The sequence below is a fragment of the Bos mutus genome, chromosome 1 (assembly GCF_027580195.1).
Source record: "Bos mutus isolate GX-2022 chromosome 1, NWIPB_WYAK_1.1, whole genome shotgun sequence".
Classification (NCBI taxonomy): Eukaryota; Metazoa; Chordata; class Mammalia; order Artiodactyla; family Bovidae; genus Bos; species Bos mutus.
In genome coordinates, this window is record NC_091617.1 from 82,413,838 (window position 1) to 82,427,574 (window position 13,737).

At 40.4% G+C, this 13,737-nt stretch overlaps 1 protein-coding gene across 9 annotated transcripts in view; it reads right to left on the bottom strand.

Moving 5' to 3' along the window:
• Positions 1-13,737, bottom strand: part of YEATS2 (YEATS domain containing 2) — a 103,538-nt gene that overhangs the window by 14,742 nt on the left and 75,059 nt on the right. For 7 of the 9 annotated variants that reach the window (XR_011464536.1, XM_070372592.1, XM_070372574.1 and 4 more), the window contains 4 exons: positions 10,747-10,923; positions 7,133-7,319; positions 850-978; positions 219-317 (listed from right to left, as the gene is read on the bottom strand). Coding sequence is in view for 8 of the 9 variants with exons in the window: in XM_070372592.1 (XP_070228693.1) it covers positions 219-317; positions 850-978; positions 7,133-7,319; positions 10,747-10,923 (592 nt within the window). In the remaining variant the exon portion in view is untranslated. The remainder of the gene's footprint in view (positions 1-218; positions 318-849; positions 979-7,132; positions 7,320-10,746; positions 10,924-13,737) is intronic. The other 2 variants (XM_070372584.1, XM_070372577.1) reach the window with 1 other exon arrangement.

The following is a 13,737-nucleotide window of genomic DNA, read 5'->3' on the forward strand; positions in this document are numbered from 1 at the left end:
GCTTGCTGTCTACTGCAACTCTCTCCAACCTGATTATAAATTCTTAGGGGGCAGAATGATGCTTTATACATCTCTACTTCCCTCAATTAAGTCTCTATATAAACACCCTACGTATTTTTGAAGCGACTGATTCATGAATGCTGAAATTCAAGGGAGTCTTATGATAGTAATGTCTTGCATAAAACTTCTGGGCAAACATACTGTGGGAAATGACATACCTTTTGTAACAGCTGCTGGAGCAGAGCTGGGGACAACTGGAGTTGGGGCAGCCACAGGCAGAATGGCAGGTGATTTGCTGGTAGAAAACGATTGAACCACTAACAGGCAAAAGAGGAGGGGAGGATATAAGAAATACATAAATTATTTTAATGAAAATAATCTATCTCCCAGGTGACAGCTCTACTGTAGATGACTAGCACAAAAACAATTTCAGTGTAACAGAAATGGTAAGGTCCTTGCTTTACACAGATTTATAAGGTGGGCTGTTTACTATTAGTACCAGGGTAACTGAGCTGTTATTGTCAACCGTGGAAATGCAGGCTTGGTCACTAACCTCAGAAAGTAAAAACCCAACTGACCTGTACTCTCATAAATGTTTAAGATCTACTCCCCTGCTCAACTTTAGAAATGAGCAGTTATTTAGAAGTCAATGGATCACTTGGGTGTTACTTTCAGTCCCAGAGCTGGTGCTAGGAAGTATGGTGACAGCTCAAGGGCAGGCTGTACAAGGCAGGAGTGGCCACCAAAGGACGGACTACAGACCTTCCCACCAGACAGACCCTCCCACCAGACACACCCTCCAGGCAGAGAGACTTAGAGACAACCACACCCAACAGGTGAAGGACTCACCTTTATTCACAGGCATCAGTATCGTCTGCACACCTCCAGACGTGTTTACACTGAGTGGTTTGAGCTGGCTGGGGATCGTCAGGACAGCCTGCTGGGGATTGGATTGACTGGAGTGAATCTTTAACAATCCTAAAATAAGTTGGAAGATAAGGCCAAGCTGAAGATCAGATGCTTCCTTAAAGTTCCTGCCTTCTTTAGCATTCACATTTTCTCACAGCAGGATGTTCTTAGGACATGTACTCTTTCCATAAAGAAAGAGCCAGAAGCATGAGGCAATGGATGAAGCAGGTTTCTCAAGGAGACAATGATGCAACAATAATGATTTATTTTTTACCCTGCTATCATAAGTAATACAAAAATTTTTGAAAAAGTGGAAATAATAGAAAAAAGCCACAGAGTCCTACTGCAGAGACAACCAGTATCATTATTTTGAGATAGTTTTTCTCAATGTTAGTTTTCTATGACTATTTATTTGTTTTACATACAGCTGTGATACAAACTGGATGTAAAATTTTGTATTTTTGGTTTGGATAATTATCATTTTCCTACTTGAAAACCTTCTCTGGCTCTGGTCTGCCTAGAGTATGTTTCCAAAATTAGTCAAACACAAGGAGTCCATTTTAATCTGGTCCTAATTTATCTACATCTCCTTCACAACACCTCTACGTATCTAATGCTTCAATCTATGTACTCACCAGAACTTACAGTTTCCTATCTTTGTGCAGCCTTTATTTTTCAAACCAGATAGTCTCCACTTATTTTAGAAAGGTTCATCCTCTCCTACTTCGCTTTAAAGCAATTTCCATACTCCCATTTCCATCATACAACTATTCTAGGCATTCAGAGGGCCAGTGGAAGAGTGACAGAAAGAGTACACAAGAAACAGCGGAAACGCATGTGAGAGAAACCGAAGAATACCAACAGAGGCTAAAGGTCCTTCAAGGCACTGGAATGCAGTTGGATCTCAAATACTTTCAAGAACAAAGCCTTCAATAAACAAAATCATTCTCTGGAATCAGTGAATGTTAGATCGTCAAGCAGTAGTTAGTTACTGAGATGTGCCCCCAACCCCCGCCCAAGAGTACAATTACCTGTTTCTTCATATTTTAACAATTCTTATTTCTATTTTAATACTATACTATACGCTTATCAGTTGAAAAGTTACAAAGGGCTAAAAGGCATATAACTAAAAACAGCCATCCTTTGCTCCACCTCCCTGTCTTCATCTTGTTCACAGGTAGCATCCACTTTTAACCCTTTTGGTCTTTTAAAACAATGTGTATATTGTAGGCCTTGATTCAATTTGATGTAACATTTTAATGCTACACACTGACTATTAGGGTAGATAAGCTTTAGACCCTATCTTCCCTCTCCTCCAATAATGGCCTCTATTGATCCAAAGAATACCATGATACTATGATTCCATTTCATTTTCTGGAGTTAAAAATTTTCTTCCTTTTCATCTGCTTATTTAGTTCTCTTTCAACAACATACCAAAGTCTTCCCATGTCCTTCAAAAACACTACAAACCTCCCCCTAAATACAGAGTTCTCCTCCATATGGTCAAACCTCTTAAATAATTTACACTTCCATTTTTAAAGTCAGAGCTATCCTTCCCAGGGTGCTCTGATCTGCTTGCTCCATCTAGACTGCTGGTTTCTAGGCCTGCGGCCAAGGTCTCAGCTGTGGAACATACTTCATAGCTACCCTGAGAGTTCCCTTTGCCTTCCTTCTATTTTTGTCCTTTTTCCTGGTCTACATCTCTTAGCTCTGATGAAACATATATTTTAATTATGCTCCGAGACAGAATCTAGAAAATACATTTGAAAGGCTGCCTGTCAGAAAATATCTACCCTCATACTTAGTAAAGATTGGGCCAACTGCAGAACTCTAGACTACAAGAATTCCCCTCTAGAATTTTGAAAAGCAAAAATTTTGAAAACCAGCTTCCAGTACTGCTACTGAGAAATCCAATGATAATGTAATTACTAAACTTTTCTGTTTACTTCTGGAACTCCTTTTAGTCTGATATTGCCAGAGGTCCCTAATACAGCAAAGTTTCTTTCTTAGTTTAGTGTCTACTTCTTGGTCTGTCCCCTGCTTCCATCTTGTGCCCCACAGATTAATCTAAATGCTATAGCCAATGACTTATTAAAAGATACAGGCAGCTCATGTTACTCCTTAGTGGAAGACCCCTACAATGGCTTCTCTTGAAGTAAAAATCAATGTTTTTACAATAATCCACAAAGGCCCTATGTGATTTGGCCCCATCACTCTGACTTTACCTCCTAGTACTCTTTCCCTTGCTTACTCTGTTCCAGTCACAATGGGAATCTTGTTCAAAATAGTTTGTAATGCACACAAAAAAATTAATTGAAAAATTATCAAGATTATGCTACTGCTAAGTTGCTTCAGTCGTGTCCGACTCTGTGCGACCCCATAGACAGCAGCCCACCAGGCTCCCCTGTCCCTGGGATTCTCCAGGCAAGAACACTGGAGTGGGTTGCCATTTCCTTCTCCAATGCATGAAAGTGAAAAGTGAAAGTGACATCACTCAGTTGTGTCCAACTCTTAGCGACCCCATGGACTGCAGCCTACCAGGCTCCTCTGTCCATGGGATTTTCCAGGCAAGAGTACTGGAGTGGGGTGCCATTGCCTTTATACCTCAATTTAAAAAAACAAGAATCCACACACACAAAATTAATGGATAGTAGAAAATAATGAGTCTCTTATTCATTTCTTACAATAGTAATTCCTTCCACTTCTATAATTTCTACTCCAGTGCTAATACACTACCTCTAAACATTCAGTTAGCAGAGAACAAGCAATCCTCATAAAAGAAAAATTGGTCAATCTTAACTGAGGGGTAGAAACCATGGGAAAATAAATGAGCCTTAATGTTTTGGTACTTAACCATCCAAAAAGCAAATGAAACATAGGGTTTTGATTTGGAGTCATAAATGGAACTTATGTGCAAAGTACATCGTGTGAAATGTTGGGCTGGATGAAGTTCAAGCTGGAATCAAGACTGCTGGGAGAACTATCAATAACCTCAGATATGCAGATGACACCATCCTAATGGCAGAAAGCGAAGAGGAACTAAAGAGCCTCTTGATGAAGGTGAAAGAGGACAGTGAAAAAGCTGGCTTAAAACTCAACATTCAGAAAGCTAAGATCATGGCATCTGGTCCCATCACCTCACTGTAAATAAATGGGGAAAAAATGGAAATAGTGACAGACTTTATTTTCTTGGGCTCCAAAATCACTGTGGATGGTGACTGCAATCACGAAATTAAAAGACTTGCTCCTTGGAAGAAAAGCTATGACAAATCAAGATAGCGTATTAAAAAGTAGAGACATCACTTTGCCAAAAAAGGTTCATATCATCAAAGCTATGGTTTTTCCAGTTGTCATGTATGGATGTGAGAGTTGGACCATAAAGAAAGCTGAATACCGAAGAATTAATGCTTTTGACTGGAGAAGACTCCTGAGAGGCCCTTGGACTGCAAGGAGATCAAATCAGTTAATCCTAAAGGAAATCAACCCTGAATATTCATTGAAACAAATGATGCTGAAGCTCCAAAACTGGCCACCTGATGTGAAGGGCTGCTGACTCACTGGAAAAGACCCTGATGCTGGGAAATACTGAAGGCAGGAGAAGACAACAGAGGATGAGGTGGTTGGATAACATCACCAATTCAATGAACACGAGTTTGAGCAAAATCCAGGAGACAGTCAAGGACAGGGAAACCTGACATGCTGTAGTCCATGGGGTCACAAAGAGTTGGACACAAGTGAGCAACTAAACAACAATGGAATCTAGTGATAATAACAACATGGTTGGTTCTCCCTTGGGCTGGCCCGCTGTTCTAACAGTGTCTCCCACTCTAATAAACTATATTTCCCTCTCATTCTGTCTCATCTCTGGAAATTCTTTTCCAACGTGTGCTTGGACCACGGCATTTCTGGTGGCTCGTACAGGGAACCTGGGGTCTCTTCCCCCACCTCCTCGCTTCTCCTTTCTCATAGGGACCCTCTGCCACCAGGCAAGTGCTGTGGAAGCAACTGAGGAACTCTGGCCAGGGTTACCCTCTGGTGTGTTCCAAAGGCCCCACTGCTCACTGTGCCCCAGTAGCTGCCACCTGAACGGGTAAGGGTCTCTCTTTTGTCTTCTTTACAACTGAGGACTAGGCCAACCAATATTGTGTGGGCACGGGTCAGGCACTTAGAAGCCATTAAGGCACCTGCCACATGAAGACTGCCATGTGAGGATAAGGGGGACATGGAATGCATCAGGCCACAAGGGCATCCACCCTCAGCAAGACAATTTCTGTGGACCGTGTCAGGCACAAAGTGGTTGAACCAAAAGAGACCACTGTCCCCTGGCCACCGCCTCCCTGAAAGGATTTAAGGTGGATTCCTCAGCCTTAAAAAAAAAGAAAAACAAAAATACCCTCATAAAAAAAATTTGGTCAATTTTAATTGGGAGGTAGAAACCATGGGAAAAATAAACGAGAATTTCCACAAAATTTTTTTTGTTAGTTTTGAAAATACCCAAGTGTTGTCAAGATGATTTAATTAGACTGAAGAGCTCACAAGCCTGTGCTTTTATTTTAGCAAACTATATGCAGTAACAGGGAAGAATATCCACAATCTTTATGCAAAGGGACTGGGGCATGTGTTGTTGTTTAGTTGCTAAGTTGTGTCCAACGCTTTAAGACACCATGAACTGCAGCACTCCAAGCTTCCCTGTTCTTCATTATATCCCAAGGTTTGCTCAAACTCATGTCCAGTGAGTCAGTGATACCATCCAACCATCTCATGTCGACCCCTTCTCCTCCCACCCTCAATCTTTCCCAGCATCAGGGTCTTTTCCAATGAGTTGACTATATGTATGTGTATGTATTTATGTATGTTTCTCTGTATGTACATATGTGTCTGTAAATGATATATGTTATTGTTAAGTCACTAAGTAATGTCTGACTCTCGGCAACCCCATGGACTGTATGTAGCATGCCATGCCCCTCTGCACTCCACTATCTCCCTGAGTTTGCTCAAATTCATGTCCATTGAGTTGCTGATGCTATCCATCTCATCCTCTGTTGCCCCCTTCTCCTTTCTGCCCTCAATCTTTCCCAGCATTAGGGTCTTTCCAGTGAGCCGGCAGTCCTTTGCATCAGGTGGCTATATTTAGTAGTATAAATAGCCTATCAAAGGCAGTCAGATTTTTCTCTAAAATAGTTATGGAGAACAACAACCGTAAGCAAACCTTCGGTTTTTACAGCTTTTTGAATTTCAGAATTGTAGGTAAGGGAACGTGGACTAACAACGATGATACTAAAAATGACAATAGCAGCAATTATTTATATAATCATTACTACATGTCAGACAGTACCCTAGGCATTTAAACTTCATGAGGTAAGCATTAGGCAATCCAGCTTCAGGATTTGTGCTCTAGCTTACCCAAAGAAGTAAAAGGCACACTTTTCTGAGGCCATTCAGTATGGGCATGGAGACAGGACACATTTTACCAAACCTCAGGCATGTCATTCTGACACAACTTAATACAGTAACTACTGTTAAAAACCATGTCTTGGACTCAAAATTTACATCTTTACGTTTAAAATTTTACATTTTATGTACTTTATGAAAGCAAAAAGAAATGTAGGATGTTTTGCTATGAGCTCCATTCAAAACTGATGAGAAATACCCAGAGTTCCAGATGGCTGAAGTTTTACTATATCACTTAAAAATTCTTACTCAATCCATAAAAACATTTCAGACTTGAAAATTTATACCTACATTTTAAATAATACTTCATCTAGAAAGAAGCTATATGAAAAATGCCTCCAAGTTAATGGTTTTTAATAATTTATTATACAAAATTTTGGGGAGAGTCCCTTGGACTGCAAGGAGATCCAACCAGTCCATCCTAAAGGAGATCAGTCCTGGGTGTTCATTGGAAGGACTGATGCTGAAGCTGAAACTCCAATACTTTGGCCACCTCATGTGAAGAGCTGACTCACTGGAAAAGACCCTGATGCTGGGAGGGATTGGGGGCAGGAGGAGAAGGGGACGACAGATGCGATGGCTGGATGGCATCACCAACTCGATGGATCTGAGTCTGAGTGAACTCCAGGAGTTGGTGATGGACAGGGAGGCCTGGCGTGCTGTGATTCATGGGGTCGCAAAGAGTCGGACACAAATGAGCTGAACTGAGGAGCTTCCAGAAATATTCTAGGCCAAAGAAGGGAAAGGGAAATAAAATGATGATACAACTGACCTGACACTGTGGCTTTTCCAGAGATGGGGTTTGGTGTGGACACCAGGGACGTGGCGCTGATGACAGAGGGGGCAGGAGCCTTGCAGGATCCCACAGCGGCCTGGCTCACACACACTTGCTGCTGTCCGGAAGTTTTCATGACAGAACCCACAGTAGACGATGAACCAGGAGTTGTTCCTTCTGACTGCTAAACCATAGAACCAGAAACAATAAAAATTAAGAAGAAAGTAGTGTAACTTACTTAGAACAGTGACTGCCATGTAGCACACCCAAAATATTAGCTAATAGCTGTTATTAACTACCTATTCAATGTCATGCCATGTAAAAAAATTGCTTCTTTAGTTTGGCAGTTCCTATGCTTTCAGACTTCATGGACCAGGACATTTTAAAAATTTCAAAATGAGGACGTATTCTAGGATTACCACATTAAGAAATTCACCACCTATTTATCACTTTATAAAATAAGGTCCGTCTAGTCAAGGCTATGGTTTTCCCAGTAGTCATGTATGGATGTGAGGGCTGAACTATAAGAAAGCTGAGTGCTGAAGAACTGAGGCTTTTGAACTGTGGTGATGGAGAGGACTTTTGAGAGTCCCTTGGGCTACAAGGAGATCAAACCAGTCAGTCCTAAAGGAAATCAATTCTGAATATTCATTGGAAGGACTGATGCTGAAGATGAAACTCCAATACTTTGGCCACCTGATGCAAAGAAATGACTCACTGGAAAAGACCCTGGTGCTGGGAAAGATTGAAGGCGGGAGGAGAAGGGGACGACAGAGGATGGGATGGTTGGATGGCATCACCGACTCAATGGACATGAGTTTGAGTAAACTCCGGGAGTTGGTGATGGACAGGGAGGCCTGGCGTGCTGCAGTCCATGGGGTCACATAGAGTCGGACATGACTGAGAGACTGAACTGACTGATAAAACAATATTTCAACTTATCACCCGCAATCAGACATAATCTCAGAATGTGAGAATGGAATAGTATGACTTTATTAAAAACTCAGTATAATATTTTAAAGTTTGTCATATTATTCAACAAACATCTATACAAAGCACAGTGTTAAATATTAGGGTCCCGAGATAAAAGCCCTCAAGGAGAGGGTTACCAGACAGTGAAGAAGGCTGCGGCAGGCAAGGGTACAAGACAGCATGACAAGTGAGAGGGTCACTCCTTCAGCCTAGGGATGGGAGGGAGAGAACTGGGAGCGTTAGGGATATCTTGAAGACAGGAAAAGGGGGAAATAAGAGGGTCTTCCCTGGAAGGAGAGAGCATGCAAAAAGTCAGAGGGGTAAGAAAGAGCGTATGTTCAAGGAACTGCAAAGTAGAGTGGTATGAGTAGGCATGTGAGGAGAAGCAGTAGTTGCAGGAGGTGTAAAGCCTGGGAAGTGAGCATCTTGGGATGTCAAGACAATTCAAAAGGGAAACAGACTTTTCAACAAATGTTGCTGGCCAACTGGATACTTACAAACAGAAGAATAAAGTTTGGCCCCCTATCTCATACTGTATACAAAGGCTAATTCAAAATGGACAAAGAGGTAAATGTAAGGGCCAAAACTAGAAAACTCTTAGAAGAAAACATAGGCTTATATTTTCTGACTTTGGATTAGGCAATGGTTTTTTACTAGCATAAACATAAGCAATGAAAGAAAAACTGATAGGGGACTTCCCTGGTGGTGCAGTGGATAGGAATCCACCTGCCAATGCAGGGAACATGGGTTTGATCCCTGGTCCAGGAGGATTCCACATGCCATGAAGCAACTGAGCCAATGTGCCACCACTACTGACCTGCAAGCTGCAACTACTGGGGTCTGCGTGCTCTAGAGTCACACACCACAACCAGTGAGCCTGTGCACCCAAGGCCTGTGCTCTGCAACAAGTGAAACCACTGCAATGAGGAGCCCACACACTGCAACAAAGAGTAGCCCCTGCTTGCCACCACTAGGGAAAGCCCATCTGCAGCAACCAAGACCCAGTGCAAAGAATCTGCCTGTCAATGCAGGAGACATGGGTTCAATCCCTGATCCAGGAAGATGCCACATGCCACAAAACAACTAAACCTGCGAGCATGGCCACAACTCTTCAGCCCATGCACTAGAGCCCATGAACTAGAGCCCAGGACCCACAACTACTGAGCCCATGTGCCCTAGAACCTGCACTCCGTAACAAGAGAGGCCACAATGATAAGCCCATGCACCGCAACCAGAGAGTAACCCCCTGCTCTCCACAACAAGAGAAAAGCCTGTACAGCAATGAAGACTCAGCACAGCCAAAAATAAATAATAAAAATTATTTTTTTAAAACTCTATTAAAAAGAAAACAGGTAAATAGGACTTCATCAAAGTTAGTTTTGTGATTCAAGAAAGTGAAAAGACAGATAAGAAAGGAGAAAATTTTTGCAAATCTGGTAAAAGACTTGTATCTAGAATATACAAAGAGTTCCTACAACTCAGTAACAGAAAGAGAGTAAATAACCCAACCAAATAATGGGTAAAGGACCTGAATAGACATTTCTCCAAAGAGAATATACAAATGGCCAGTAAGTATGTGAAAAGATGCACAATATCACTAGCCATCAGGGAAATGGATATCAAAACCACAGTGAAATACCACTTCACACCCACTACAATTGCTGAAACAAACAAACAAAAGCTCCAAACAAAAACAACAAACATGGACAATTATCAGCAAAGACTGGAAAAACTTTGAACCCTCATACATTGCTGGTGGGACTCTAAAACAGTGCAGCTGCTTGGGAAACCAGTTTAGTAGTTCTTCAAAATGTTAAATGTAGTTACTATATCATTTAGCAATTCCTTCCTAGGTATAAAGACAAGATAAATGAAAACACAGGATTATATAAAAGGGCTTCCCTCATGGCTCAGCTGGTAAAGAATCCGCCTGCAACATAAAACTTGTACACAAATGTTCATGGCACCATTAATCATTATAATCAAAAGGGGAAAACAGCCCAAATATCCACTAACTGATGAATGGAGAAACAAAATCCATAACACTGAGTATTATTCGGCTATAAAAAGGAATAAGTACTAACACATGCTATAAAATATATGAACCTTGAAATTATGCTAAGCAAAAAAGCCGGTCACAAGAAAGTAGATTAGAAGCTGCCTAAGACTTGGAAGAAGGAGGAAGGAAATGGGAGTGACTACTACTGGGTACTAAGTTTCTTTTTGGAGTAATAAAAACAAAAAGTTCTAGAATTAGATAGAAGTGATCGAAGGGGACGACAGAGGATGAGATGGCTGGATGGCATCACTGACTCGATGGACGTGAGTCTGAGTGAACTCCAGGAGTTGGTGATGGACAGGGAGGCCTGGCATGCTGCAATTCATGGGGTCGCAAAGAGTCGGACACGACTGAGCGACTGAACTGAACTGAACTGATGGTTATACAACCCTGAGAATAAAAACCACTGAACTGTATACTTTAAAATGGTGAATTTTGTGGTATGTGAATATTTGAATTTTTTTTAAAAAGAGCAATTAGAGTGCCCATTAGTGTGCCTGATGACTAGCTTATGTTGTGTGTGTTTTTTTAACTGATTTTATGCTTCATTATGATTTTCCACTATCGTACTACTTCTCACCTGTTGTGCAGGCCCATTTGCTGAGAGGGCTACAGCTGGGGAAGTGGCAGTTGTGATAACCCCTCCTGCAACTCTCAGCATTGTGGTTCCAGGCTTTGAGAGCTGGGACGTGGCTGGTACAGACTTCAAGGTGCTATCAGATATTTTCATTAGAGATGCCTGTCCCCCTGGGGCTGCCTGCAGAAACAAAACAGGTTGGAGTAATAATGTTACCCTGGTTAACAGGCACAATTCAATCTTTACCTATATATCCGCCCCCCAACCCCCAACACATCCCCAAGAAAGCCTTGCTAATCAAAACTATATGAAGTATTTATTTGTGTACTTTCCAACAAACTCTCAAGTTTATGACCTTTTAATACAAACGTTCCTTTATCCCTGATGTAGACCAAGTAAATGAATGTATTTGCAAGTCCCTGTTTGGCAACTGTGCCTTCAAAGGTAGGAGACATTTGTTATTAAAAACCTGAGCCCAAAGTGCTCCTAAATGTAACACATAATGTTTAGACATGAAAATCTAATCAAGGGCTAGATTTAAATGGGTAATTTAATGGTGCTAGTACAGGCATAGCATTTAGCTTTTGAGACTCATTCAACAAATTATAGTTTTAGAGGTTTAAGTCAGGGTTCAGCAAACTTTTTCTATAAAAGGCATGAGTAAGCATTTTCAGTTTTGCAGGTTGGTTAAATTATTGCATGGAGTCATGACTAGAATCCAGAAGAAGCAATCATGACATTAATCTATATCGGGGTCTCACGCAAATTAAAATCACAATGGGATATCACTTCATACTCACAAAAATGGCTAAAATTTAAAAGAATGATGATACTCTGTTGTGAGGATGTACAGTAACTAGAACTCTCCCACATTACTCATGGGAGAATCAAATGGTACAACCACTTTGATAATGACAGATATAAAACTATCCATCAGTTTCTTATATTTACCCCATGACCTAGCTATTCTACTATACAAATGATCTGTATAAGAATGCTCATAACAGTATCATTCATAAGTCAAAACCTGGAAATAATCTAAGTATCCATCAATAGGAGAGTAGAGTCAAGCAACAAAACATTATTCAAGAATCAAAAATCAAAAATCAATACACACATGGATAAATCTCAAAAACACTCTGTTCAACAACAGAAGCTAAAAAAAACTATAATTGATATGAAGCTCAAGAACAGACAAAAGCTGCTCTGGTAACAGAAATAGAAAAATGGTAACAGAAAAAAGTGGAATGAGAAATGAAGGTTATGTTTTAGAGTGATGGAAATGCTCTGAAGCGTGACTGGGATAGGCTTGGAAGAGCACAGACATCCATCCAACTCACTGAGCAGTACACTGTGATGTGCGCATTATTCAATGCAAATTATACCTTAGTAAAAAGCAACAGCAAAGGTCTTAGCTGTGGCAGAACAAAAAAAGAAAGTCACTGCATAGGGTGCAACATGAGCAGATTAGAAGAAATTTGCTAAGATTTTAAAGAACTGCCTAAAGAATTCTGGAGCCTCATATCTGTTTAACATAGCAAAGAGCATCTGATCAAAGGGAATTCAACACTCAAGGAAACCAAATGCTGGTAATCTGAAAAGATCAACAAAACTGATAAACCTTCTAACTAGACTGATCAAGAAAAAAGAGAAGATATGTAATTATCAAAGTCCAGAATGAAAAGGGGGACATCACTAAATAGCCTACAGACATTAAAAGGATAATGAGGGAAAATCATGAACTAGTTTGTTTCAAGAAATTCAACTACTTAGATGTAATAAAGGGCTTCTCTGATGGCTCCACGGTAAAGTATCTGCCTGCAATGCAGGAGACACAGGTTCAATCTCTGGGTTGGAAAGATCCCCTGGAGAAGGGAATGGCAACCCACTCCAGTATTCTTGCCTGGAGAATCCCATGGACAGAGGAGCCTGGTGGGCTACAGTCCATGGGGTCACAGAGTCGCACACGGCTGAGCGACTAATATACACACAAACACACACACAGATGTAATAAACCAATTCCTTTAAGGATATAAACTAACACATCTCCTTAAGACTAAATAACCTGAACAGTCAGTCATATGTGTTAAATAAATTGGAACTGCAGATTAACACCTTCCCAATTAGAAAAGCTCCAGGCCACTACAGTTTCACTGGTGTACTCTGAATAGTTAAGAAATAATACCAAGTTGACATAAATTCTTCTCCAAAAAGTGAAAAGGATGGAGAAGTTTCCAACTCATTTTATGAGGTCAGCACTACTCTGATACCAAAATCAGAGAGAAATTACAATGAAAATTACTGACCAATATTCCTTGGGAAAATTCTAGACAAAATGTTACTAAATCAAATTCAACAATACTTTGAAAGAGTATTTGAAAATATCACAACCAAGTAGGTTTCACTCTAGGAATGCATGGTTGTTTTAAATTTGAAATATCGATGATTCACTTTATTAACAAATTAAAAAAAAAAAAGAAAAACCATATGATCCTCTCAATAGACAGAGAAAAAGCATGTGACAAAAATCTGATGTGCTTTGAGAACTGCTGACCTACACAGACATAAAAAGTGCTTTATTTGTTAAAAATGGCGTCACACTGTCTATACCTTCTACACTTTATTTCATCTGTTAAGTCTTTGAAATTTAGCTGTAGATTCTCCTACAGATGATTACGATACCCCTCGCCCAGTCAAAATTCTCTGTCATTACTCTTCCACCTATACTAAAGAAGCTACAGAAACATACACCAAGCTTCCTATAGCATTTACTTACAATATGGATAGTGTGGCTGAAACAACCTGTAACACTATTCAGAATCTCCGATACAAAGTCCCTGCAGAGAAATTTTTAGAATGAAGGGTCAAGAAAATCTTTGTTTCTTCTAAGAAAATATTATGTGGTTATTTTAATTCCTCTCACAAGTAGTGTGAATTTTACAACTGATCATCTTATTTAACTTTGGCAAATTTTATCAAATATACAAGACAGTA